General features: G+C 44.1%; 2 protein-coding genes across 2 annotated transcripts in view; one reads left to right on the top strand and one right to left on the bottom strand.

The window, feature by feature from the left end:
• Nucleotides 1-22,834, top strand: part of ABCA4 (ATP binding cassette subfamily A member 4) — a 134,251-nt gene extending 111,417 nt beyond the window's left edge. Inside the window, exons 37-50 of the mRNA XM_030573245.1 lie at nucleotides 48-225; nucleotides 2,723-2,838; nucleotides 9,569-9,716; nucleotides 10,771-10,894; nucleotides 11,826-11,955; nucleotides 12,930-13,050; nucleotides 14,217-14,279; nucleotides 14,390-14,496; nucleotides 16,629-16,770; nucleotides 17,281-17,415; nucleotides 20,382-20,485; nucleotides 20,585-20,677; nucleotides 21,633-21,882; nucleotides 22,710-22,834. Coding sequence (XP_030429105.1) covers nucleotides 48-225; nucleotides 2,723-2,838; nucleotides 9,569-9,716; nucleotides 10,771-10,894; nucleotides 11,826-11,955; nucleotides 12,930-13,050; nucleotides 14,217-14,279; nucleotides 14,390-14,496; nucleotides 16,629-16,770; nucleotides 17,281-17,415; nucleotides 20,382-20,485; nucleotides 20,585-20,677; nucleotides 21,633-21,882; nucleotides 22,710-22,820 — 1,822 coding nt within the window. The 3' untranslated portion in view covers nucleotides 22,821-22,834. The remainder of the gene's footprint in view (nucleotides 1-47; nucleotides 226-2,722; nucleotides 2,839-9,568; nucleotides 9,717-10,770; nucleotides 10,895-11,825; nucleotides 11,956-12,929; nucleotides 13,051-14,216; nucleotides 14,280-14,389; nucleotides 14,497-16,628; nucleotides 16,771-17,280; nucleotides 17,416-20,381; nucleotides 20,486-20,584; nucleotides 20,678-21,632; nucleotides 21,883-22,709) is intronic.
• Nucleotides 22,835-25,347: 2,513 nt separating this feature from the next.
• Nucleotides 25,348-26,713, bottom strand: part of LOC115656478 (very-long-chain enoyl-CoA reductase-like) — a 39,340-nt gene continuing 37,974 nt past the window's right edge. The window contains exons 11-13 of the mRNA XM_030573244.1: nucleotides 26,373-26,461; nucleotides 25,600-25,645; nucleotides 25,348-25,493 (exon numbers count right to left, since the gene is read on the bottom strand). Of these exons, the coding sequence (XP_030429104.1) occupies nucleotides 25,366-25,493; nucleotides 25,600-25,645; nucleotides 26,373-26,461 (263 nt within the window). The 3' untranslated portion in view covers nucleotides 25,348-25,365. The remainder of the gene's footprint in view (nucleotides 25,494-25,599; nucleotides 25,646-26,372; nucleotides 26,462-26,713) is intronic.

The raw sequence follows: 26,713 nt of genomic DNA on the forward strand, positions 1-26,713 counted from the left end.
CTTTTACTCTTGCTCATATGGTCTCTCCCTCCTCTGCTTTGTTGCAGGCTGACCACTTCGGTGGATGCCGTTGTCGCCATCTGTGTGATTTTTGCCATGTCCTTCATCCCGGCCAGTTTTGTTTTGTATCTGATCCAAGAACGGGTGACAAAGGCCAAGCACCTCCAATTTGTCAGTGGTGTTAGCCCTGCTGTTTACTGGTTAACCAATTTCATTTGGGACATAGTGAGTGACTGCTAGTTGGAGCTCTTTGTCTGGAGCTATTCTTATGTTTGGTTTAGCTTGGAACCTGTAGACCTGTTTAGTGAGCTAGATCCCAAGCACAGCAAACTATTCATTTTTTGAAACATTACCTGGGTAGCTTATACTAAGCACCTTATTGGTTTCTAATTCATTTCAAATGACTAAATCAAGTCTGATGCACAGTTCGTTGTTCAACTGATGAAGTCAGAAGTGATGTAACTTCATGGATTTCCAGTGCATACAACTGTATCTTGCTGTACATACCATTATATTGTATTGTTGCAATATAGAATAATGCAGTCACCTGGGCTAGTTTACCAGCTGTGCTGAGCGCCTGGCTTTCACTTCCCAGGCCAGGAGGGAACAACTTCTCTGACCCACTTAGGCTATGTCTACACTGCTGCAGTAGTACCATAGGGTAGATGCTTCCAACATTGATGGAAGCGTATTTTCCATTGATGTAGTTAATCCACCTCTCCAAGAGGTGGTAGCTAGGTCACTGAAAGGTTTTTTTCATCAGTCTAGCTGCGTCTATACCAGGGGTTAGGGGCAACTTAACTACAGCAGTCAGGGTGAGCAATTTTTTACAACCCCGAACAACACAGCTAGGTGAATCCAATTTGTAAGTGTGAATCAGGCTTAAGGAGGGATAGTTCAGTGGTTTGAGCACTGGCCTGCTAAACCCAGGGTTAAGAGTTCAATCCTTAAGGGGGCCATTTGAGGCAAAAATCTGTCTGGGGATTGGTCCTGCTCTAAGCAGGGGGTTGGACTAGATGACCTCCTGAGGTCCCTTCCAACCCTGATATTCTATGATAGTGGACTCCAGAAGAATCCCTGTTCCAGCCCTTCTCATTTAAAAAGAAGAGAGTACATTAGGGTTGGGTCCACAGGGTGTGTAAAACATGAGCAATTGAAGGGATTCTCAGGGGGTTCAGGTAGGACCTCACAGGAAGGGTGTAGAGGGCAGTAATTTAGTGTATGAGGAGAAGAAAATAGTCTGGATTTTGTACACCATACTGAAACAAGTATCAGAGGGGTAGCTGTGTTAGTCTGGATCTGTAAAAGCAGCAAAGAGTCCTGTGGCACCTTATAGACTAACAGATGTATTGGAGCATGAGCTTTCATGGGTGAATACCCACTTTGTTAGATGCATGTAGTGGAAATTTATATAATTTATATCATATATATATACCTGCCCCTGGAAATTTCCACTACATGCATCCGACAAAGTGGGTATTCACCCACGAAAGCTCATACTGAAACAGACCGTCGTGCTAGCCTTCCATCAACTTTTAAAATCATTGCAAGTAGAGTTGTTTGTCGTAGCACTTGGAAGAATGTTCTAGACAGATTAGCTAGTGCTTATGCTATAAAATGCCTTTCCCTATGCCTAATGAACCTTTGATCATTCTGGTCCTATAGCATTACTAAAGTAATAAACATAAATACTGGGCAGGGGGATGGCTGAGCTTGCAGTCACTTTATCCTCTTATCTGTATATAGCAGCAGTTCAAGTTAGTGGAGTGAGGCCAGCAAGAACTATTCTTTTAATCTAATTGATCTGTGTTTCTATTGCCCCAATACCTTACATATATGCATCTGTTACATACGTTAGTTTGCAGTCCTCATCCTGCCAGCCCAGGCTGGAAATATAAATCTATGAAGTGCAGTTAAATTTCTGTTGTTCCCCAAATGGCATGAAATCTCCATTACCCTGGACAAATTTAGTGTCCTAGGAACCTGCTATGTAGGAAGAGAGGGAAACCAAGCAAGGGATTATTATGGAATCCTGAGGAATTCTTGTACTTGCAATGGGTTACATTGTGTCCCTATCCAAACACAGACATGAGGGCGCATGAGTGGGAGTGAGGGGGCCTCAGGCCTGGTCTACCCTCAAGAGGAGCCCCGCTGCCCTGGGGGTTACAGCCGGAACCCCACCACCTGGCTGTCAGAGGCAGCAACAGAAAATGTAAACAACACAGTGTCTACACAGACACTGTGTTGACCTAACTACATCGACCTGTGGGACTTCGGCTGTCAGCTCCCCACAATACCCCACTTCAGTTGGTATAGACGCTCCTGGTGATGACATGCACTGCTGATGGAAGGAGCATAGAGTGGACACAGAGACCTATTTAATTACTGCAGTGGCTGTAGGTCGACTTAACTTAAGTCAACTTAATTTTGTAGTGTAAACATGCACACAGAAAGAGCTGTTGCAAATTACTTCTCTTCTCCACACACCAGTACCATGGACAATTGGGGAGAAGGAATTGTGCCTTTCTGAGGCATGGTGCCTCCATGAAGATCACTTACAAACTGCCCCTTCTGACGGGCTGCCTGCCAGCTAAAAGCATGATCTAACCCATTATTTCCAATGCCCCTCAATTTAAAACCGTTTTGGAGCAGGCCAGTAGGTCTGGGAATGTTTGCAGTTCTACAGGGCTTACACATCACACTTCTTCTTTTGCTGTGACAGGTGAATTACACAGTGAGTGCTGGTATGGTTGTGGGTATATTCATTGGATTTGAAAAAAAAGCGTACACATCTCCAAGCAATCTCCCTGTACTTATTGCATTGCTACTTCTATATGGGTAAGTCTTCCATGCAATTTATTCATATAGAGTCCATTAAGCAGACAGTAACCTTTATTTTCATGAAGCAACAGAGAGTCCTGTGGCATCTTATAGACTAACAGAAGTATTGGAGCATAAGCTTTCGTGGGTGAATACCCACTTCGTCAAATGTATGTGTTGGAAATTTCCAGAGGCGGGTATAAATATGCAGGCAAGAATCAGTCTAGAGATCGTGAAGTTAGTTCAGTCAGGAAGGATGAGGCCCTCTTCTAGCAATTGAGGTGTGAACACCAAGGGAGGAGAAACTGCTTTTGTAGTTGGTTAACCATTCACAGTCTTTGTTTAATCCTGAGCTGATAGTGTCAAATTTGAAAATGAATAGAAGTTCATCAATTTCTCTTTGGAGTCTGGTCCTGGAGTTTTTTTGCTGCAGGATAGCTACCTTTAAATCTGGTGTTGTGTGTCCAGGGAGGTTGAAGTGTTCTCCTACAGGTTTCTGTATGTTGCCATTCCTAATATCTGACTTGTGTCCACTTATCCTTTTACGTAGGGACTGTCCAGTTTGGCCGATGTACATAGCAGGGGGGCATTGCTGGCACATGATGGCGTATATTACATTGGTGGATGTGCAAGTGAATGAATCGGTGATATTGTGGCTGATCTGGTTAGGTCCTGTGATGGTGTCACTGGTGTAAATATGTGGGCAGAGTTGGCATCGAGGTTTGTTGCATGGATTGGTTCCTGAGTTAGAGTGACTATGGTGCGGTGTGTGGTTGCTGGTGAGAATATGCTTAAGGTTGGTGGATTGTCTGTGAGCAAGGACTGGCCTGTGAAAGCGAGGGATCATTGTCCAGGATGGGTTGTAGATCACTGATGATGCATTGATGAGGTTTTAGCTGAGGACTGTAGGTGATGGCCAGTGGAGTTCTGTTGGTTTCTTTCTTGGGCTTGTCTTGCAGCAGGAAGCTTCTGGGTACACATCTGGCTCTGTTGATTTGTTTCCTTATTTCCTCTTGTGGGTATCGTAGTTTTGAGAATGTTTGGTGAAGATCTTGTAGGTGTTGGTCTCTATCTGAGGGGTTGGAGCAAATGTGGTTATACCTCAGCGCTTGGTTGTAGACAATGGATAATGTGGTGTGTCCGGGATGGAAGCTGGAGGCATGAAGGTAGGCATAGTGGTCAGTGGGTTTTTGGTATAGGGTGGTGGTAACGTGATCATCACTTATTTGTACTGTGGTGTCTAGGAAGTTGACCTCCCATATAGATTGGTCCAGGCTGAGGTTTATGGTGGGTGGAAGGTGTTGAAATCATGGTGGAATTCTTCCAGAGTCTCCTTCCCATGGGTTCAGATGATGAAGATGTCATCAATGTAGAGTAGGTAGAGAAGGGGAGTGAGTGGACTAAAGCTGAGGAAGTGTTCCAGGTCAGCCATAAAAACGTTGGCATATTTGTTGCCATGTGAGTGCCTGTAGTGGTGCCACTGGTCTGGAGGTATATATTGTCACCAAACTTGAAATAATTGTGCATGAGGATAAAGTCACAGAGCTCAGCAACCAGTTGTGCTGTGGCATCATCGGGGATACTTTTCCTGACAGCTTGTATTCCATCTGTGTGTGGGATGTTTGTGTAGAGAGCCTTGCCATCCATTGGTGGCTAGGATGGTGTTTTCTGGAAGATCACCAATGCATTGTAGTTTTCTCAGGAAATCAGTGGTGTCACGGAGATAGCTGGGAGTGCTGGTGGTGTAGGGTCTGAACAGAGAGTCCACATATCCAGACAGTCCTTCAGTGAGAGTGCCAATTCCAGAGATGATGGGGCATCCAGGGTTTCCAGGTTTGTGGATCTTGGGTAGTAGATAGAATAACCCCAGTCGGGACGCTAAGAGTATGTTGATTTGTTCCTGTGTTAGTGTAGGGAGTGTCCTGAGTAGATGGTGCAGTTTCTTAGTGTATTCCTTGGTGGGATCTGAGGAAAGTGGCCTGTAGAATTTGGTATTGGAGAGTTGTCTGCCAGTCTCCTTTTGGTAGTCAGATCTGTTCATGATGACAACCACACCTCCTTTATCAACTTTTTGATTATAATGTCAGGGTTGTTTCTGAGGCTGTGGATGGCATTGCGTTCTGCACGACTTAGGTTATGAGGCAAGCGATCTTGTTTTTCCACAATTTCTGCCTGTGCACATTGGCAGAAGCACTCTATGTATAGGTCCAAACTGTCATTTTGACCCTAAAGAGGAGTCCATGTGGAGGAGTTCTTCTTGTGCTGTTGGTGGGTATAGCTTAGTGGGTACAGTACTGAACTGGTACTCAAGAAATCCAGGTATAATAGTTGCTCTGTTCACTAGGGTGAACTTGGTGAACATTTCATCTCTCTGTGCCTTGGTTTATCTATCTGTAAAATGCACAAGTATACTGACCCTCCTTTGTAAAGTGCTTTGAGATCTATGGATGAAAAGTCCTGTATAAGAGCTAGGTACTAAAAAGACACAGAAAGCCTATAATTGTAGGCTGACACAAGGATTCTGTTTCCCAGCTCTGCCAGATGCTGCAAAATGGGTGTACTAATGTTTACCTACATCACAGAGGTATTCAGAGTCTTAAAGGTGAAATTGGACTTGTGTGCTGTTCTGCTGCCTTCTGATGGATAAAGGTCTAAATGTTTGGTTGTTTTTTTTTAAAGCCATATATTTTGTTTATTTTTTACCACTAGATATATCAGATCTTGTTTTGTGAGGTTTAGCTGAGGTACTTGTTGGCAATCTTAAATATCTAGTGTGAACTTTTTCAGCCTCTAACTGAAGGGGTGGAATGTATTCAGTCTTTAACAAACAGACCATTTCTTCCAGCTGTTTAAACAATTCAGGTAAATAAGTGTTGGCAAAAAGAGTTTTTACAAGACTGAATACAATTCACTTCCCCTCTCAGTTAGTCAGGGTTCACTTTTAACATCACAATCCTACTAGTTCTGCAGCTGTCCATAATGTCCTCTACATAAAATAGATCAGACAAGATCTGAATTACTAATATAAAACAATAAGCAGCTTTTTATCTTTAAGCACCGGGCCTTCCAGGCCCTCTTTATAAACCACAAAGGAATCTAGAATAGGCAGAAATCCAATTTTGCTTTTCCTTTAGAGGTCACCTTTAATGCACTAAAGTTTGTCAAGCACTTTGGATGGAAGGCACTATGCAACTGCTGAGCATCATTTAGGCCTCGTCCAGACTAGGGGAGGAAAATCGATCTTAGATACGCAACTTCAGCTACGTGAATAACGTAGCTGAAGTCGAATATCTAAGATCGAATTACTCACCCGTCCAGACGGCGTGGGATCGATGTTCGCGGCTCTCCGTGTCGATTCCGGAACTCCATTCGGGTTGATGGAGTTCCGGAATCGATGTAAGCGCGCTCGGGGATCGATATATCGCGTCTAGACTAGACGCGATATATCAATCCCCGAGCAATCGATTTTAACCCGCTGATACAGTGGGTTAGTCTGGACGTGGGCTTAGTGTCTGCAAAGTACTTGAAGATGAAAAATGTTATATAAGTGACTGCTACTGTTTTATTTCTAGTCACTTCCCCTTGCTTTTTCAAAGTTACAGTAGTGCAATCACTTAAGATGTGAGGTCACTAGTCAGGGCAGGTGCAAGGATGTTTCGTGCCCTAGGCAAAACTTCCACCTTGTGCCCCCCCCACCAGCCCTGTGGTAGCTCTCCCCCCTCCTCCGCCCTGAGGAGCTCCTCCCCACGGAAGCTCCCCCCCCTCCGCCCTGAGGCACCCCACCTCCGCGGCAGCTCCCCCCAGCCTGGGGAGCAGTGTGGCAGCTCCCCACCCCAGCTCACCTCTGCTCCACCTCCTTCCTGAGCATGCCGTCCGCTCCACTTCTCCTGCCTTCCAGGCTTGCGGTGACAATCAACTGTTTGGCGCTGCAAGTCTGGGAGGGAGAGAAGCAGAGTGTGCTCAGGGGAGGAGACGGAGCAGAGGTGAGCTGGGGCAGGGAGCAGTTCCTCTGCCGCGCCCCCCCTTACTTGCTGCAGGCGGCCCTCTCCGTGCCCGCCTGCCCCAGCTTCCTCCGCCTAAATGCCGACGACAATCAGGGCGGCTGAAGATTCGGCCGCCGAAGGACCCGAAATGCCGCCTCGACAAATGCTAGCTCCCTAGGTGATTGCCTAGGTTGCCTAATGAGTTGCACTGGCTCTGTCACTAGTTAAAGACACCTAAAAGCATTTAATCAGAATAGTCAGAGGAATTTTACAGGCATAAGAATGTACTGTATTAAAAGGAGTGTGTTTCTGTTATTTTAAAAGCATCTGTAAAAATGAAGAAATGTTTGCCAAAAAGCATCCCATGTGAGTCTTTTTAAATTTCCACATGTGAACACCGCCAAGTTTAAATATGTCTTCAGAGGCAAGAGCTAGTGCATTATTCTCACTGTATCACCTTGTGATTTTCTTTTAGCAGCAAATTGTGAAGTTTGTTGTGAAACTTGTTGTGAAACTTTGTTGTGAAATTTGTTGTGAAATTGTGTCATCTACCAGAAACGCATGACACAGTTTGGAGCAATTCAGCACTGTTGTCAGTGCAGTTTCTCCTTATCAGGCTGTTTGCTGCCCAACATTATCAATATGTTCAAGAAGCATACTGTTATTGTGTTGCTGAATCAACACCCGATATAGTGAGACAGTTCTTTGGGTACTCAGGGCTCTGAGGCCAGGTCTACTCTACAGACCTCTATCACTCAAAAAAATCCACACCCCCTTAGCGATGCAGTTACACCAACCTTTCCCCCTGTACAGACAAGAATACATCAACAGGAGAGCTTCTCCCGTCGACACAGCTATCGCCTCTTGGGGAGGGGAATTAACTATGCCGATGGGAGAAGTTCTCCTGTCGGCATAGACCATCTTCACGTGTGCTACAGCGGCGCATCTGCATTGGTGGAGCTGCACCAATGCAGCAGTTTAAGTGTAGACTTGCCCTCAGTCGTCTTCTTACCCCATCTCTAACAAGGAGGAGTCTTTTGTGTGGTAGTAGGTGTCTTCTCCCTAACACTGTCATCCCTTCTGTCACTCTCCCCTGGGCTTATGCCAGCCCTTCTTTTGCCAGGCAGGTTAACAGTAGGTGCATCCCAGTCCCCAAATCCCTTTGAATCATTCTGCAGTGATAGCCAGCCCCTGACATTGGCTACTCCCAGAAATTCCAGATTCTCTGCACCTGAAAGTGCAGTGTACCCCAATTTACCAGTTTGTCCTTGAACCACCACTCCTGTAAACCATACAGCACTTGTGAGCACTTGTAATAAAACAAAAGTAGGTTTGTTTAAGAATAAAGATTGAACTAGAAACACGAGAGTGGGGGTGGGGGAACAAGTGTTTACAATATAAAATAGGAAGCTGAATATACATTTATCCATAGTTACTTATCCAATATAATAAAGTGGATTTCCCCCAAAGTTCAGTACTTTGCAGAGCTGGCTGGTTTCTCAATAATCAGGATCCAAATATTCATAAAAGCCCCCTGCCCTTTAAGGGTTTCCACAGTGAATGGATCCAAAGCGTCTTTCCCCACACTGTGTTTTAGTGAAGAAAGTCCTTTGTTTCCGTTCACAGGCAGGGCGAACCCTGACCTGGATGCAGAGGTTTTTTTCTACCTTTAAGTGGTTTTGATTGTTTGTCATTTTCTCTGACGGTTTTCCATTGACTGTTCTGTGATGTGGCAAGTATAGACAATAGAACCTTGCATTACCTGGCTGACTGACTAGGGAGGGTGACAACTCCTTCTTGGTTAAAGGGGTCCTCATTGAGACACATTACCTCCTGGTGACTAATTTCTACTCCAAGTCCATAAAGCAAACTTTCAGAATATATACATTGTTCCTTAAATGTTACCTGTATGAGTCTTGACAAGTTATAAGCTTTCTGTAGATACCCTACATGTTACTCTTTACGGATCAATATCCTGTAAGACATGTTTGGTGTAGTGAGTCTGTCAGGTCTGAGGTGAGAGCTGTGTGCAAAGAACAGGGGACACTTTGCCAAGCGGTCTCTGTGTCACAAGTAGTGCACAGGGAACCCCAAGATGGGTTGCAGATCAAGTGTGAGATTCATTGGTTGAGCTAAGCGAACATCTAAGTCTGTAAAGTATCTACCTTGGCTATGCTTTGCTCAAACCAGTATTGTCTTAGTGTCTCACTTTTTTATGAGCTCAAAATTTCACCCACAATATTTTTCATAATAGAAAATTTAATCATGTGCAATTCCTTCGCTTGTGTGCAGTTTCTGCCCTTATAATTACTAAAGTCCTTGATTGATGAAGTGTTAATAACTTCTATTAAGTACTTGTGTCTGATTTTTCTGGCCAGTTCCAAGTGGTGAAATAGTGGTATTTGGCAAAACCACATAGCTCATTTACTACATCTAACCTTTACCTGCTTCTCTCATAGATATAGAGTTCAGCTGTGGCACTCATGTCTTGTCCACAGATGTCAGAGTAGTCACCTGCTGTGGTGATGATTGCCATGCAGGTGTTCTGTTCGCTTCACATTTGAGCAGTGAACAGAACTAGGCAGATGGGGTGGGAGGGAAGCCATTGTGTGGCAACCAAGCCTTAGCGTCTGAGTGAAATCTCTGATTAGTTTTGAGATTTCACCATATATGGGGCAAGGAGAAAGGTTCAGCATATGTCTCTGATAGACAAACTACAGGGAATACTCAGAAGCTGATACATTGTGTTTCTGTCTTTCACACAGGTGGGCAGTAATTCCCATGATGTACCCAGCGTCCTACCTGTTCAATGTCCCTAGCACTGCCTACGTTGCATTATCTTGTCTTAATCTCTTCATTGGTATCAACAGCAGTGCCATTACATTTATCTTGGAGTTGTTCGAAAATAACCCAGTAAGCAATGCTTTCATGGAGACCTTGATTTAAAGAGCTGTGCCAAGACAGCATACTGCATGTAAGGTGTCCCAGCCTAGCATGTGGTGGGCAACCATCTGTAGTAATTGTGTTTTCCCCTTCTGCTAACCTTTCTGGGAGTGAATGAGTAGGGAAGACACTACTGGCAGTATGAGGACTTTGGAGGGTGGAGAGTTCTGAGTGGAGCCAAAGGAACCAAATGAAGTGGTGGTCAGCACAGTTGACTTGCTGAGCTACCAGCCACACACACCAACGAGTGACAGTGAAGTGCTTTAGATCAAGCAGAAAAAATCCATACTGAGCCACTGCCAGGAGCCAGCTTCTTCCTCAGAGTGGTACATGTGGTGATACAGTGCTTTTGTTTGTCCTGGAAGAGAAGCAAGTTTTGGTTCAGCTGCTTCATGATTTCAAGTGCCAGCTTTATCATGCCCCCTGGCACTGTTATCTATCCGTGTATTTTCAAATATCGTGTGTGTGCTCCTTCACAACTTCCTGCTGTGATAACATGACAATACAATCCAGTGCTGCTCAGCTTGGGGTTCAAGAGGACAATGTTATGTTACTTCTGAAACCTATTCTTTCCCAGATTATGCCCATCCTTTTATAGTTATACTTCTGGCATTAAAGACATCATAATTGGTGAGCAAGAATCTTTCTGTTCAAGAGTCCCTGTCCCAGTTTATAATGGATGGGGACAGAATTACACATTGCCTACAGTATATGCAATAATATTCCAGTGTGAAGAAGGTGAAGAAAACATTTCTTTTCTCACTGGTATTTTTTTCCACATAAAACTCCCTGTTAATTTGCTTCATTTGCCAGAGTCATCCTACTACAAACTATACCCCTCTGTTCTATTTTGCAATCTTTGGTGCACAGACTGATAGACACTACCATCATCTTTGTCTTCAGAGCAGAGAAGACCTAATTTCACTGAAATGAAAGAGAACTGAACATTCATTTCACTGTTTTCTTGAAATGCTTTAAGATGCCTGGGTTTCACTCCATGTGTGATATTATTTCTGTATGTTAGTCTTTGCAGAAATTCAATAATACATTGAAAAATATGCTGATAATCTTCCCACATTTCTGCCTGGGCCGTGGACTCATTGACCTAGCCATGAACCAAGCAGTGACAGATGTCTATGCCAGATTTGGTAAGTAATAGCTAGCAACTTCAAGGGATGTTTTGAAACCAATGCTGGGCATGTCCATACCAGGGCTAAGATATGTAAGTGTTGGAATGGGAGGACTGGTGGCTGTTTCTCAAATTTCCAACTTTTTCATGTCCATGTGTGTATCATGAATGGTCAGAACAAAAGTTAAACCTTTTAAAGAAGTTGCAATACACCAATACAACTTTAATGCTGCATGGGGGTATGGCCTATACCAGTAGCCTGTGCCCTAGGTGAAACCATTTCTACAGTACTTGAATTCTGATCTGCCTTCATTTTTTGCCCTGTCATGGTGGGTGGGTTTGGGAAGACAGAAACACTAACGTCCTCTGCCAGAATGCAGGGCTTTGAAGACTAGCATTGAAACTAATAGGTGAAGTCATTGCTTTCCCGGCATTGAGCTACCTGATCCCCCTAGACAATCATAGCTGGGATATATGTCTGCAATGTTAATTGCTGCCTGCTATTTTGATAGCCCTCATACTAATTTTAAAAATGGCTGAATTTCTTTAAATACCCCACTGTGGTGCTGTGGCTGCCTTTGATAAAAGAGATCTTCTTGCTGGAAAGGCAGTGATATATCAACACAAAGTTTATTAATTTTTACTGAGAAAGGAAAATTGCCAGCAGAATACCCCATGCAAATGTCTAGATATGATCTGCAACTGGCCTCATATTTATGGAGACAGCATTCATTTTCACTTCCACATATCAGTGCCTTTAGAATTTGGTTTTGAGTTTTCAATAAGAGTCTTTATTAGGACACCCTGGAAAATTGCAGACATTGCCTGGTAATGATCACATAAATTATAGATTTGCATCTGAAGTTATTACATTAATGGGTTTTGTTCTGAGGATCTGTGCTGGGTTTGGGCTATATTTCGCTTTGCTTTCTCGTGATTTCACTCCAAAGGTGAGAAGCATGTCTTGAATCCATTCCAGTGGGATTTTGTTGGAAAGAACCTGGTTGCCATGGCAGTTGAAGGAGTTGTATACTTTGCTCTGATTCTCCTTTTGCAGCATCATCTGATCCCCACAAGATGGTATGTCCAAAAACCCTTGGACTCAGAGATAACAAAAAGCTTTCATACAAGCTTAACAAAATTAGCGTCTTAGTTATCCACTGTGATACCTTTTCTCTCCTAGAAGTCTCATGTTTGTGGTGACTTTACAAGATTCACCCTATTTACTTTGGCATTATCGTTAGTCACTAGGGCCCTGATTCAGGGAAGCATTTAAGAATCTACTTAAGTCCCATTAACTTCATTACTTCTGTGGGATTTAAGTAGATGCTTATTTGCTCTCCTAAAACAGGAATGTTTTTCTGAATCAGAGTTTCAGGGTGAACTTATTGTAGTAGGTAAACTGTGGTATTTAGTCCACAAAGTGAACTTTTAAAGCTTCTGAGTGACTTAAATGCTGATGAAAGGTGCTGGCCAGGAAGTCCCATGGACTGCAGCCCTCTGTTTATGCACAGCTCAGTTACAGCATGGGCAGCAGCTTCCCACACTGCTTCTTAAAACTGCCCCAGTCCCACCAGGAAGCTTCCTCCAGGGATGAGAGTGTAATTTATTCTCAGGTGTGATTGCCAACAAGGGTTCCAAAGAGTGCAGTTTATGAAGATATAGTCTCACATGGACAGGTTTCCATTAAGAACTGGACTGAGACCATCAGCTCTGTATACCTAGGGCACCAAACAGTAAAGGCGTTGACTGAGCATGGAGTTGTGTCAGATTCAGACTACTGACGGAGGAGTGAACAGACCCATGTCCCATTGTAAACCTCCTTGATCCACCAAGACCCATGTGTTCACAGTACTTGGGATTTAAGATTGAGAAGTCTCTTCAAATCCAAGAGTGCTCCAGCTAATGTTATATTATAAAACTAAGGTCTCCTCTCTTCCACGAGTCACATTTCCTGAGAATCATCTAACCATGATCTCAGGTTCTGCTATTGTAATTTTATTGTGCCCCATGCTATTCATATTTTTTTCAATTAATCTGTTGCATTTCTTTAGGTTTTCTGAGCCTGCTAAATTGCCTATTAGTGATGAAGATGAGGATGTTGCAGAAGAAAGACAAAGAATTATGAATGGAGGAAACAAAACAGATATATTAACATTACAAGAACTGACCAAGGTAATATTTTGAGAATTCTAAAATGTATGTTTGCTTCAGTTGGAAACTCATCTGGGATACAGTCTACTGACAGAATATTATTCCAGGATGCACTTGAACAAGTGGACAATATAGTTTTCAAAATCAATAACATTTTTAAAGAAAGGTCTTATACTTTTACTTGCCTACTGCCTTCTGATCAAACAAATCAAACCAAAGTCAGGGATTTTGATATAGAAAAGTCCAGTATGGACAGGACAAGCTTCCCTACACACTCCTTGGCTAAAGTGCCTAAGCTACCTTTCACCCATCCACCCAACCTAACCCTATCCAAGATCTACCATCTCCCCTAGACCGTCATTCCCCACCTAGCCCTTCATTATGGGCTGTTTGGTTTCCATTTGCGAATCCCAGTCTCCATTTCTTTCCCATTTAGCTAGTTTCACATTATAAGACTAGGAGACTCTTACAGGGTATGAGTCGAGGTATGTGATTGCAGCACATGCATGGACATACACAAACTAGCTTTAATCTAGCTAGCTCAGGTCCCGGAGCAGTGAAGCCATGGCAGCGTGGGCTTCAGTTTGGGCTGTACAAGCCCACTTGGGACCCTGGGTAATTATTCAGGCAGCCAGCCTGTGCTGAAGTCCAGCTAGCTCAAGTAAGTCTACATGTGTTGAGATCGCACATCCTGATGGCAGTGTAGACAGACCCACTGTATGGTGCTAGCTAATCTTCTCTCCGAGGATTGAAAACATCTGCATGATGTTCTCAGCCCTTAGCCCCAGCCTGAGGAGCAGACATCAAGATGTCATACCCATTGCTTTAGCCCTATGAATGGAAGTACTGCATCATTCCTCACAGTTTTAATTTCCTTTATTGTTCCATCTTGTTTGATACATCAGAGACATTTTGTTACAGTGCAGATTCTGGGAGCTACCGCCATACTGCCTAGAGCTGGACTAGCCAGTTAGATAAAGATGATAATGGGTAAAATGATTCCTAAATAGGGCAAATGTTTGACTCAGTGGAATGTTTGCACATTTTCATTGTTCTAAGATTATATTTTATTCTTGTCAAGCATTTGCAGTCCCCTAACTCCAACGTTAATAAACTGTGAAGTTCAGAGGATTCCCTCTGCTGTAGATGTCTTGTAATAGGAATTTTTATTTCTTCTCTCATTCTAGATTTATGCAGGTAGACACAGGCCAGCAGTAGACAGACTCTGTGTTGGTGTTCGTCCGGGAGAGGTGGGTCGTTCAGTAGCTATAGATCACACTTCATAGATTGATTCATATTAGATGATCCCATTGATTTTCAAGTAGAAATACTTAAGACTGTGATCAATTTTATAATTTAGTGCTTTGGTCTCCTGGGAGTGAATGGAGCTGGCAAGACGACAACCTTCAAAATGCTGACTGGAGATACTGACGTGACATCTGGAGATGCTGTAGTGGCTGGCAACAGGTAACCTCTTTAAAACACCACAAGAGCCAAGTTACCTATTGATGTGTCTACATCACAGAAGCCATTGCTACAGCTGGCACTCACTGGCAACCTGTGTTGACAGTCTCAGCAGATACAGAGAGTGTGGAGAAGTTCGTACTGCGATTGCCCTTGCTGTACCTGTCGTGTGGATAAATAGAGGGCTTCACCCTGAATCAGATCAATTAAGAGTCCAGCAAAATGAAGCTGCTGTATTTGAGAAGTTCTGAATTTCTTTTGCTCTGCGGCAACAGCTGCTTGCAAGATCCTAGAGCGGTTTAAACTAAAAAATGAACAAAAACAGATACAGGAACTCACTGAATGTTTTTTGTTCTGACTGATTTTGTGTTAGAAGATTTGTGACTAATTAATGTAATTGCTAGAGATGAGACTAAGCAACAAAAATCAACCCGTTTTTGAGCGCCCCTCGGTATGGAGGTGTTCAGATCCAGATGAGGGTCAGCACCCTCTAACATCTAGGTGTGTTTAGACCTGGGGGTTGGGACTTGGGGCCCATCTCTGGCGATTTCTAGCTGTTGGTTAAATTGCATTAGGGTGACACTGTGAATGGATATTTCATGATCTGGCAGTTTGAATGTTTCATTGTGCTGTAGAGATCTTTCTTTCTACATGGAATGCCATAGCTCTTTATGAATGTTTGATGTTTAATGCTTCGGCCCATACTGCAGACCCTAACTCACAAACGGCAGAGGCCAACAGTAACTCAGGCCACAAGAAATTATCTTTTATTTCACTTCTCCCTCCATTATCTCCCTACCCAGAAGCAAAGTCAGCACTGTTTCCTACTTACAGACACCAGAGGATGCACTCAGATTAAACTGCCTGAGTTGTTATCTAGAAATAAACACAATTAGCAAAATACAATTTGCTGAGTGGCTGCTTGAATAGGAGCTAACTTTACTTGCCTTTAAGTCAACTTATACAACATGATTTAACAGCAGCAGAAAAAACAGGGGAGGGGAAAAATGGCTTTACACCCTTAGTGTTATACCAATTATATTAGACCAGTAAAAACCAGCAGGATCTTATTAAAGGGGACAAGACAAAGATGCCACATTTATTATGATAACAATTTGATTTATGACTAATAACTAATATCTTAATTCTTATACACACACACACACACAATACCTAATACCTAATACCTATACACACACACACACATATCAGGTGTTCTGCAGCAGCTGCATAGTTACCAGTCCTGAAGATAGCTTATGTTCATGGCTTGATTTTGCAGCTTGGGTTCGTAGCTTGTGGCGGCTAACTGGCCAGGAAAGCCGGGCACAAGGCCGAGCTGGATCTCTGTTGGGCAGGCATCAATGTTCTTCCGTGTTGGCAGCAGAATGTTACCCAGAGTCTCTCATCTCACCCGTCTTTCTTATAGGCTTTTAGTTTGGATTTAAAGTCTATAGGTCTTGCTGTGTCACGCTGCCTCTGGGTTTAGATTGATCACCCATCAATTGCAGACATGACTTTCAGCCTTGAACCTGGCTTTGATCTTCCTTCTGTTGTCCTTTTCTTTTTAGGGTGGATGCTTCTTACTTTGTTTAGGGCTGTTGTCTAGGTCTTCAGCCGTTGGTATTTGAACTTTATCTCATCAGGACAGGCTGGGGCTGGAGGTTGATTCCATCATTCATACATACCTCATTCACACATCTAAACTCAACTAATAAGATTACAGCAGGGTTTGCAAAAATGAAGGTTGGAGGAAGCTTTTACAAAATGGAGTGAGTGTTTTAAAATGGGGTTTGAATTACAATATGGAACAGAAGTTACAGTGTAGCCAAGTGTAGTGAATGGTGAACAGAAGTTACATTAATAAAGTGAACAATTAAAAACAATTTCATTTATCAGTTCTACATTAGTAGGGATGATTAGCCTTTATTCACCACAATCCAGCCATCATACAGTAGAGCACCTGCTCTGCAGCTGAACATTTAGCAAGGTCTTACACTGTGAAATTCATTTCTAGGCTGGTTTCACTAATGAGAATGATGTTGCCCACAGTAGGAAGGACATCTGTTTCTCTATCCCAGACCTAGCTATTAGCATTTCTACAGTCAACAGACTTTGCTTTCTCCTTCTTTCTCCAGTATATTGACCCACATCTCTAATGTCCATCAAAACATGGGCTACTGTCCACAATTTGATGCCATTGATGACCTCCTCACAGGCCGGGAACACCTCCATCTCTATGCACGCCTGCGAGGGATCCCTGCTGAGGAAATCGAGAGGGTACGAACAGTCTCTTCTTCATCAGTTTTCTTGGTTATGATAAATATTTTAGACGTTTGGTTGGGCCCCTCTAATACCCAGGACAATAATTTTAAATGTGGCTTGACTTTGTGCCTTGAAATTCTGGTTGCAGTCCATGTCATTTGGACAGCTAAGTTCATGATTGCACCAGAAATCCCGGTACCTAATCATCCTGGAGGTATGAACTGAACCTGCAAAAGTGAGGGATTAAAAACAGAAACCTGACTAAGGCTTGCTAAAAATATGGAATGAAAAGCAGATTCTAAAGGGAAAAATTAGCATGTTGTGAAGAAGCAGAATTTTACCCATCATCACAAACAGTTGTGCTCACTGATGGACTCACCCTAATTCCAGTTCTGAAATACATGTGCTAAAAGATGAGGTTTTGCTGTGGCTCTGCCTATTAGTGGCAAGGGTGCGGTTGTCACCAGCTGTACATGCAGTTCACTATCTGCTGCGTGAAAGAAGAATGACTTCTCTCTCCCACAGGTTGCTGACTGGGGGATTCAGAAGCTGGATCTCCAGATGTATGCAGACCAGCTGGCAGGCACATACAGTGGTGGTAACAAGCGTAAACTCTCCACTGCCATTTCCCTGATAGGCTGCCCTCCTCTTGTCCTGCTAGTAAGTGTCATAGGAAAGTAGCTCTGTGATAATGCATTCTGTGTGTTAGCAATAAGGGGCTGATCCAGAGAGGTGCTGAGTGCCCTCAAGCCAATGGCACTGTCAGTAGTTTGATTTCAGTGGGAGGCAGGAAAGCTCAGCACCTCATAGGATTGGGCCCTACATTACTGCCATAGGAAAAGTTTTCAATAGAGATGGGCTTGAGCTAAAATCTAAGATTCAAACATAACTGAATTTAGGGAAAATTCAGATCCAGAGCCACTTCTGCTTTTTAAATGAAGAATGAACCAGAGAACAACCATTACGGTCAGAAGAACATACCTGGCTGTGTATGGGCCATACCTGACTGACAGTGCCATCAGCTGTACCTAGCAAAACAAAAGTGTGGGTGGAGTATAGCTAGTCTTTTCCATCAACAGCATTTTTGGAATAAAAGATGCAAATAACATTTCAATCATTCCTTAAATTATAATGTTAGAGTATGTGACAGTGTGCTAGGCAAGAAAGGTTGAGTCAGCACTCTGTTCCCAGGAGCTCCAATCAGACTGGAGCTGATTAAGTAGAGTTGTGCCTAATTTGTGGATGGGGCAGGGCAGACAGGCTAATTAAGTCATTAGGCAGCCCATAAATAGACACAGGAAGGAAGTGGAAAGAGAGGAAGCAGGCAGCTAGGGAAGGGAGAGATTGCTCTCCTCTGCTTGACACAGGAGCTGCATATGTTATGAAGGGAATCCATTTGCAAATAAACTGCACAAGGTGTTGGACCAGCACAAGGGTCTCTGTGTAGTTGGTAGACCGCGACAGAAGCAGGAGCCAGGAAGCCCCTGTTACAGAGTAACCCAAGTTTCTGATTGTTTGTGTTAGTAGTAACGATTTAACTCAAATGCAATTACTGTCAATAAGTACGCTATTAGATCATATAGTAACACTTCAGTTTGCATGATAAAAGGCAGGGCCTCCCGGGGGGGGGGGGAACAAGTGGGGCAATTTGCCCCAGGCCCCGCAGGGGCCCCCAGGAGAGTATTTCGGGGCCCCTGGAGCAGGGTCCTTCACTCGCTCTGGGGGCGCCAGAAAACTCTAGCAGGGCCTGGGCCCCCGGAGCTTCTTCCACTCCGGGTCTTCGGCAGCGGGGGGTCCTTCTGTATTACCGCCGAAGCGGAACCTGCTGCTGAAGATCCCAGGCTCCCTGAATCCTCTGGGTGGTCATTCGGCAGCGGGGAGCTCCCGCCGCGGGTCTTCAGGGCACTTCGGTGGCGGATCCTGGAGTGGAAGGACCCCCCGCCACTGAATTACTGCTGAAGTGGGGGTCCCCTGCCACTGAAGACCCCAGGCCCCCTGAATCTTCTGGGCGGCCCTGATAAAAGGAAGCATTGTGTGCTCTCTAATTACATTGTAGTCATGGGTGGTGGGTGAACCTTTGCTTTGGGGAGGCTGGTCCCTCCCCTTCCTCCTGAGGGCCCCACCCTCCACACACAGGACCTCTAACCCCCGCTTAACAGGAAGAGGCCTGAGGGCCTCCCACCCCATGACCGGAGGAGCCAGAGCCATACTGGGCCAAGCTGCCAGCTCGGCCCCAGCACGTGTTCATGATTTCCCCCACTGTTTGGGTGTCTGACCTCAGCCAGCAGGTGGCCTAGTCTAATAACTTTTGGGCAAATGCCCAGGGCTGCAACTCCCACATCCACCTCGCTTGACTGGAACTTCTGGCAATACTTCTCCATGGATAGCCCCCCTGATGTAGGACAGCTGCCTTTACCACTTCATAATTCCTGGCCTGCTCTTCACTTAGGGCCGCGCAGGCCGCTTGGGCTTTGCTGGCTTGGTAGGGAGCCAGCTGCAGGGCCCAGGTTGCCCTGTCCCATCCAGCCCCTTTGGCTTCCTGCTCAAATGTGCTTAGGAAGGCACCAGCTCATCTGTCGGGCCCATTTTACACAGTCCTAAGGCTGGTGCCCAAATGCCATCCCCTCCTGTGGGACTCACCACTTTCTGCAGGAGCTGCTGCTAGATGCCGGCCCGCTCCCGAATTAAGTCCAGCAGGCTCTTTTGCTGTTCTGCCTGCCAAGTGAGCAAGGCCTGTCTCTCCAGCTGGTGGGCTTGCTCAATACTCTGCATTGCCTTCTGCACCATCTCATGCTGCTTGACCAGCCATTGCCTGGTCTCCTCCATCTCCGGGATGCCAAACACTTGCACTGGCATGGAATCCCAGACAAACCCCTTGTGCAATAGAGAGCAACAAGGCCCCCTTAGCTTCTGCCTCTGCTAGGTCCACAAAGTCACTCTGAAAGCCTGGGCTTAGTAACCACAGGTGCAGTTTATGCACAGGCTTGTTCCCATCATGGTTTCACCATGTACACTCAACCCTTCACTGTTGGAGAAAAGTGCTATCTACTTCCACTTCCACTTCCACTTCCCTGCCTTTTCCCTTTCTTTCTGCTCCCCTTTTGGCTTCCTTCCCCTGAGGCTTTTATACTGCCCCAGGATAATTAGGTGGCAGCTGTCTCTGCTTCCCCAATTAGGGCCAAGTTATCCCCAACCAGCTCTAATTTATTCCCTTAAATGGGAGCTGGTGTGACAGAGGGCTGAATCAGCAACCCTTTGCCCAGTACCCTGTCACACTGAGCTTTACGCACTCTGCAGCCTGGCTTCTGAATAAGCTCTGTTCTGCTTACCACTGTACTAGCGCTTAGATGCTTTGGTGGTGGCAGTATCTGAGATCAAGAGATAAGACTCTCTGTACTGGCTGATTTTGAACCATTGGTGTCATGGTATGCACTGTCCACTGTAACATGTTCTGCTGGGTGCAATGCCCTTCCCGATAGCTGTGCCCCACAGTGGGCGCACTGTATTCCTATCTGCATTTTACTATTAAAAAGACAAAACAAATTCAGTTTTAAGGAATCTCAAACTAATGCCTTGGACATGTGTTTTATTAAAATCTTTGACTGTAATTAATATTGTCCCTTCAGGATGAGCCCACCACAGGGATGGACCCTCAGTCCCGACGCTTCTTATGGAATTCTATTGTCAGCGTGATCCGAGAAGGGCGAGCTGTAGTTCTGACCTCACACAGGTAATGCAAACCTTGCTTCCTACCATCAGCACTGGAGTCAAAAGAGGGTGGAAATCTTGCTCTAATCCTGAACCTGTGTTGTGTTCTCTGTTTTATCAGCATGGAAGAATGTGAAGCTCTCTGCACTCGTCTAGCCATAATGGTGAAGGGGACCTTCAAATGCCTGGGCACTATTCAACATCTAAAATACAAGTAAATTCAATGTTTGTATCCCGTATTGTTAAAGAATTGTCTGGTGATTATGGGGACACTCAAGATACACCACAGCCTGTACTTCATGCAGAGTACAAGTTTCAAATAAGTTGTGATTATGCAGCCATCCAGGTGTTATGTAACATAGGCGCCAGACCTGTGTTCATTTAAAAATAACACACCGCTCACCTTATGACTGCAACTCTTTAATATGTAACACTGTTAAGTTAGGCCCCTTGATCCTCAAATCATCTGAATATATTACAGACCAATTCTTCAGAATACACGTGGACTCTTCTTCAGCTTCCCAGAACAGTTCAATAGAGTTAGCTCTAGGTATTCCATTTCATACATTTCTGCAGAGATGACCTGTAACTCTTGATGGTGGGCAGAGATAATTTAAAGATCCGGGGTGGGCAGAGGGCGGCATGTGACTGCCCTATGCGTCACCTCAAGGCCCTTTCCCACTCCCCCTGCGCCTCCCACACCCACTCCAAGCCAGCGTCGCCTTCCCCGACAGCTCCTTCCCCACTTATTTCTCCTATTGCCTCCCTGCTGTGGGTGCAGCGTGGGCTGGAGAAGGTTCTGGACGCTTGCTGCTGAGCAGGTAACTGGAGCTGTGGGTGAGGAAGGAACTGGACTCAGAGGGCTTCCCTGCATCGCCCTTGGTGAAGTTGCGCTGCCAGCCCTGTCTCTCTTCCCTGCTCCGGGTGCCTCTGAGCAGAGCTCAGTAGGAGCACTAGGTGCCTATGCCTTTCCCAGGCATGTCCCCCTCAGCCGCACTCAGCCCAGCTCTCACCCTGGCAGAAATCTGGGGGGCCACATGACCCTGCATGGCCTCCACGTGTTGCCTCTGCATTTCTGAGTGTATAACTAACTGCTGAGAACTGATCCCCCCCACTGCATAGTAAAACCACGTCTTCATAAAACAACCAAACTCATGTGTGTTTCTCAGATTTGGAGACGGATATATTGTCACCATGAAAATTAAAGCACCTCAACCTGGGCTGTGTCCAGATCCAAGCCCAGCTGAGCGTTTCATACAAGTCAACTTCCCAGGCAGTTTACAAAGAGAGAAACACTATAACATGCTGCAGTACCAGATTTGCTCCTCCTCACTGGCCAGGATATTTCGGTTACTTATCTCCAACAAAGAAAACCTGAATATTGAAGAATATTCAGTCTCACAAACAACTTTGGATCAGGTGAGTAAGAAAGCAGTAAAGTCATCCATGAGAAAATCTGGCTGGCAAGAGAGAAGAAATGCTATGGGGATCTGGCAAAACCCAGAATAAGTTAGGGTCTGTAACTGTCTTGACTGTGTTAAACCAGCTTTTGAAGGGCTTTACCTTACATCCCTAACTCAGTCAAAACTCTCAGCGCCTTCAGGTAAAAGTGCAGGATCAGATCTGTGCATACCCTGATGCACTATGAAGCTACAGTGACAACTGATTAATTTTCTTCCATTTAGTTTTAATGAGATTTTGACTGCCTTGTGTCCCCAGAGGCCCTGCAGTACCCAATCAACTAACTGAGCACCTAGCCCCCTCCTCAGAAGCCACTGATTTCCATACAAGAGCATTTCTATACTAAAAGCCAGCAACACGGGCCAGTGCTGTTGGCAATGCACACTGTCATTAGAGGGCATCACACCCAGCTGGTGGCCCTGGGTCTGTGCAGCTGTCACGGGGACTGCTGGTAGGTATACGCCCCGCACACCTGTGACTACTTGTGACCTCTGCACAGTGCCTTTAGGATACTACATCTTCTCTCTGCCCACCAGTGTGGTGCATGTTCTATGGGCCCTGCCCCCTACCTCAACTGACGTAAAGGGTGGATTTGTACATGGATTCAGTACAGGATAAAAAAAGTGTGACCTCTGCTGATGGGCAGTTTTCATTTCTGCACATACCTCTGGCTTCTGCTTCACACTTCTTGCCTACAGAGAAGCTGATGTGATGCAAGTGGCAAGAGTAGTTCAACTGCCTGGCCCCCAGTGAGCTGGTTATATTGATCTGTTCTCCTCTCACAGGTATTTGTGAACTTTGCTAAGCAACAGATGGAGGATGAGGAAATTCCTTTACATCCTCGTGCAGCTGGAGCCAGTCGGGAGGTGAAGGTGTCCCCAGCTTTTCCTCAATAGGCAGCTGCACAGAACTCCCCTGCAGCTGCTAACACAGAGTGTGTTAGCTCACAGGTGTGCCATATCACAGCTGTATGGGGAGTGAAGAAACTGCTCAGGGCAGTATTCAAATAAAGCTTTGTACCTTTCCGAGTACTGTGTTCACAACTAACTAGTAACAAAAAACTTCTTCTGCCTTGGCTGGAGAAAGACATGAGGTATGCATTGAAAGGGTCAAAGGAGTGGAAGATGCTTGATTTATAATAGAATCCTCCGGTCACACAAGGATCATTATATGCTGCAAAGAGAGACAACTCTTTCATCCTTCCTGACACATAAGAAAGCATTAAAGATGGTTTTTCTATGCTGCACCTTTAATATGGTCTTTTTTAAAAAAACCAAACAACCTTCCAAATTAATTGCTACCAGTAGCATTGCACACCTTCCCACTGCACATCCAAAAACAGAGAGCACTGCCACCTCAGGAATGGGCACCTACCTTCTTAAAATGCAAAGGACTGTGTCAGGCCAGGACATAAGTGCAGACAGATAATACTCCCGCTCAGAGGCTGCCTCATTGTAATGTCAGGCAATTCCATTAGAGCTCCAGAGAATCATCAGGACTGGGAGAATCAGCCAAAATCTCACATCCAAGCAGAACCTTTTTATATTTGAAAAAGCTTGGTGACTTTTGGTAATGAAAGTAAATACATGGCCCTTCATTTCCTGGTTCCAGGAACTGAGGTGAAACTACAAGAGGTAGTGGGTTTTTGTTTGTTTTAAAGTCTGCATGCAATATTCAGTATTTCTGATCTGGCCCAAATTAGGAAGTAGGCAAATCTCACATGAGAAATTCTCATCTCTTGGCTGGCTAGGCTGACATACAGGGCCTGATCCTGTCGCCAGCTGAAGTTAAACCTTCCCTCTGTGCAGAGCCTTCAGGGCTCAAGCTGGGATGTAAGTGTTGCCCAGGCCTTCTGCTGGCCATCTGTAGACAGGGGAATTTCAGCCTACGTGCCGTCCCCTTTGAAGTCAATGAGAAATGAGGCAACTGTGGCAGACAGGACCCCAGCATTTTTGGAGGATTATATGACTGAACCATCAAACATTTTGAAGTTCACCCCTGACACCAGTTTTGCCTCTAGCTCTCCCGGAGAATAGCAGAATGCAAAATAATTCATAATGATTTATTGCTTTGATTACTCACAGCACTGATCATTACATGCTTCTAAGCCAAGTAGAATTTGCTATATAATAGTGAACTCTGGGATTTTGTTTTTTTATCAAGTGGTTGTAACTTTTTATTTGACACAAGACCATTTTGCTTTATATTTATATATAAACTATGAAACTTCTGCAACCAGCTATCTTTTGTTGCCATAATTATTTTGACAGAGTTCAAAATGTAGGCTTGAATTTATTGCATATTTTAGATTTTTGCAAATATTTGTAAAGATTTCTATAGGTCAATTCTAGGTAAATAAATCATCATGAAAAAACATTATGTATGTTTTCTCTTTGTAGATACATTCTAAAACAGGTTCTTAAAAAAGTCATTAAGACAGGTTTTGCAGTAGTTTCTTGAATAGATTTATAGAAAACCTTCGAAGTTAAACTGAACACCTTGTGGAAAACAAAACATATAAAGTTCACTATGTAACTGATTCCTTCTCCCTGTTTTGCAAACACGGACAGAACTATCATTTTGAGGATTGTAGGTTAGTGCATTTGTTTACAAAGTACATTAAAAACCTCTTCAGAAAACACTAACATAAAACCTCTAGATAAAAGATCTTTTTGGTATCATAATGACGTGTTTTATGAAAACAGGCCAAATATCACAGCTACAGAAGATACATCATCTTCAAAATCCAGTCAACTAGCTGGTGAGCAATTTATTGATAAAGGAGTTTTCCTAACAGGGGATGTTCTATTCTTAATGACTTGTGATTTAAGGTTGACTCAAAGTATGTGTCCGGGCCAACTCAGGCATCTGAGTTATTGCTCACCTCTTTATTCTGAGTACTCCTATTTCCCTCCTTTGTAACGTCTTCATTTCCCCATGAAGCACCTGTCCCCAAAGCACTTCCTCTCCAGCAAGGGAAGGCAGCACACGCATCTACCTTTGAATCAGCTGACCTCATGACGACTCCAGAAATCTGTTGTCAATCAGCATATCTGTGGAATGCTGTTCCACAAGCTGGAGCTTCCCGGTGGCAAGGCTTCATGGTGATCCACAAAACCAACCAGGCCAGTACAGAAAGCTACAATTGTCACTAATTGAAAGGATCTAAGCCAATAGTGAGCCTTAATGGCCCTTGGCTGCCAATGAAGCAATACAGTCATGGCAACCAATATGACCTTCTGAAAATTTAGAAATATTAGAGAGATGTAGCTTCCAATTGTATAGAATTTCCCACAGCAATGGAGAGTCCATGCAGCAGAACCACCCTGCTTTAGTTATCTAAATGAATTCTCTCATTTGCCAGCAGGTTTCTCAGTAAAGAGAGACCATCAGCTTTGTCCTCGTGTAGCTCCGCTCAGGTATTCAAACAGTTCTTTCTTCTTACAGTAAGAAAGGAATAATTGGCATCCTAAGACTTGGATAATCCTTGAATTCTCGTACATAGGTGTAGTGTTTATCCTTTGCCCAAACTGTCATCTGAATGAAGCAAAGAAATGTGAACAATCCCACTGTAAAAAGATATATAAAAAAAGAAACAATATCAATGCTAGTGAAACAACACTCTCTTGTCCTGAGAACAAATCACTTAGTTGGGAGAGACAAAATCTTACTCACCCGGGACGCATTGAGTCATGATGGTGAAGCTGATCCATGCCCCCACCTGTTATGGCCAAGGAAACTCAAAATATTTCTGATGATCACATTCACATTTATACCTCTTATCAAAGTGTCCCTCTCTAATGTAGGTAAACAATACACCCAACATTACCTAAAGCTATTTCTGGTATCAATTATTTTTCACACAGTCAACGGCATCCTGCTAATTCCAAACAAAAGCTCTCCGTTTTTCATCATGGTTATTGTGTGTGTTGTTTTGGACATAAGTTTCCTCTCTCCCTTGTCTCCACCTACTTTGTAGTTGTTCCTAAATCAGTGCCTATAATGGTGACATTCTGCAGCCCTGGGAGCAAATATTACACCAATGAAATTCCACTGAAGTCAAGATTTTGTTTAAATCTGACTTCAGCAGCGCTGTGTGCATTGAGGACACAGTCTGACACTCAGTGCTGTGCACAGGACCTGTACAAGGTCTATGCACCACTCACATCCCATTTAGATCTTAATTTTGAGAGTCTGAAGAGTGCATAGGCTTCATGTAGTCTTTCTGCACAGAAGTAAATTTCAGTTAAAGGTACATTAGGGTGTCTGTCATGGGTTAACTGTTTGAAAGACTGAACCTAGAGTTTGGCAATATAAAGTGGGCTTGCATATTTTTTATTTTAAGTTTCTAGGGTTTCCTTACATGTTTGTTTTAATAATATAGTATAAACTGAGATATAACCTGCAAAACTTAAATCTTAGTATGGTTTACTGATGAAGATACATACCTCGTATGTATAATTAGGACAGGTTACAAAGAAAAACAGCCATGTGAAAGGATTCTTTGTTGGATAAGGGATCTTACGGATCTTGGATCCTACAGATTTAAAGAACCACAAAAAATAAAATCACAGAACACTGACACTCCTATGTACCATGTAATTTGCTATAAAGACAATCCAAATCTGCCTATTGAAGAGATGGGCAAGATAGACTTGGGAAAACAAGGACTCCACTGAGCCCAGAGGAAGGTTTCGGGTGCCTGTGGGGAAGTGCTATAGGCATCATTAAGGCTTGCACACAGTATTTGGCAGTACCATGCCTAGAAGCATCCTTGGGAAAGATCATT

This window comes from Gopherus evgoodei, chromosome 8, assembly GCF_007399415.2.
Source record: "Gopherus evgoodei ecotype Sinaloan lineage chromosome 8, rGopEvg1_v1.p, whole genome shotgun sequence".
Taxonomy (NCBI): Eukaryota; Metazoa; Chordata; order Testudines; family Testudinidae; genus Gopherus; species Gopherus evgoodei.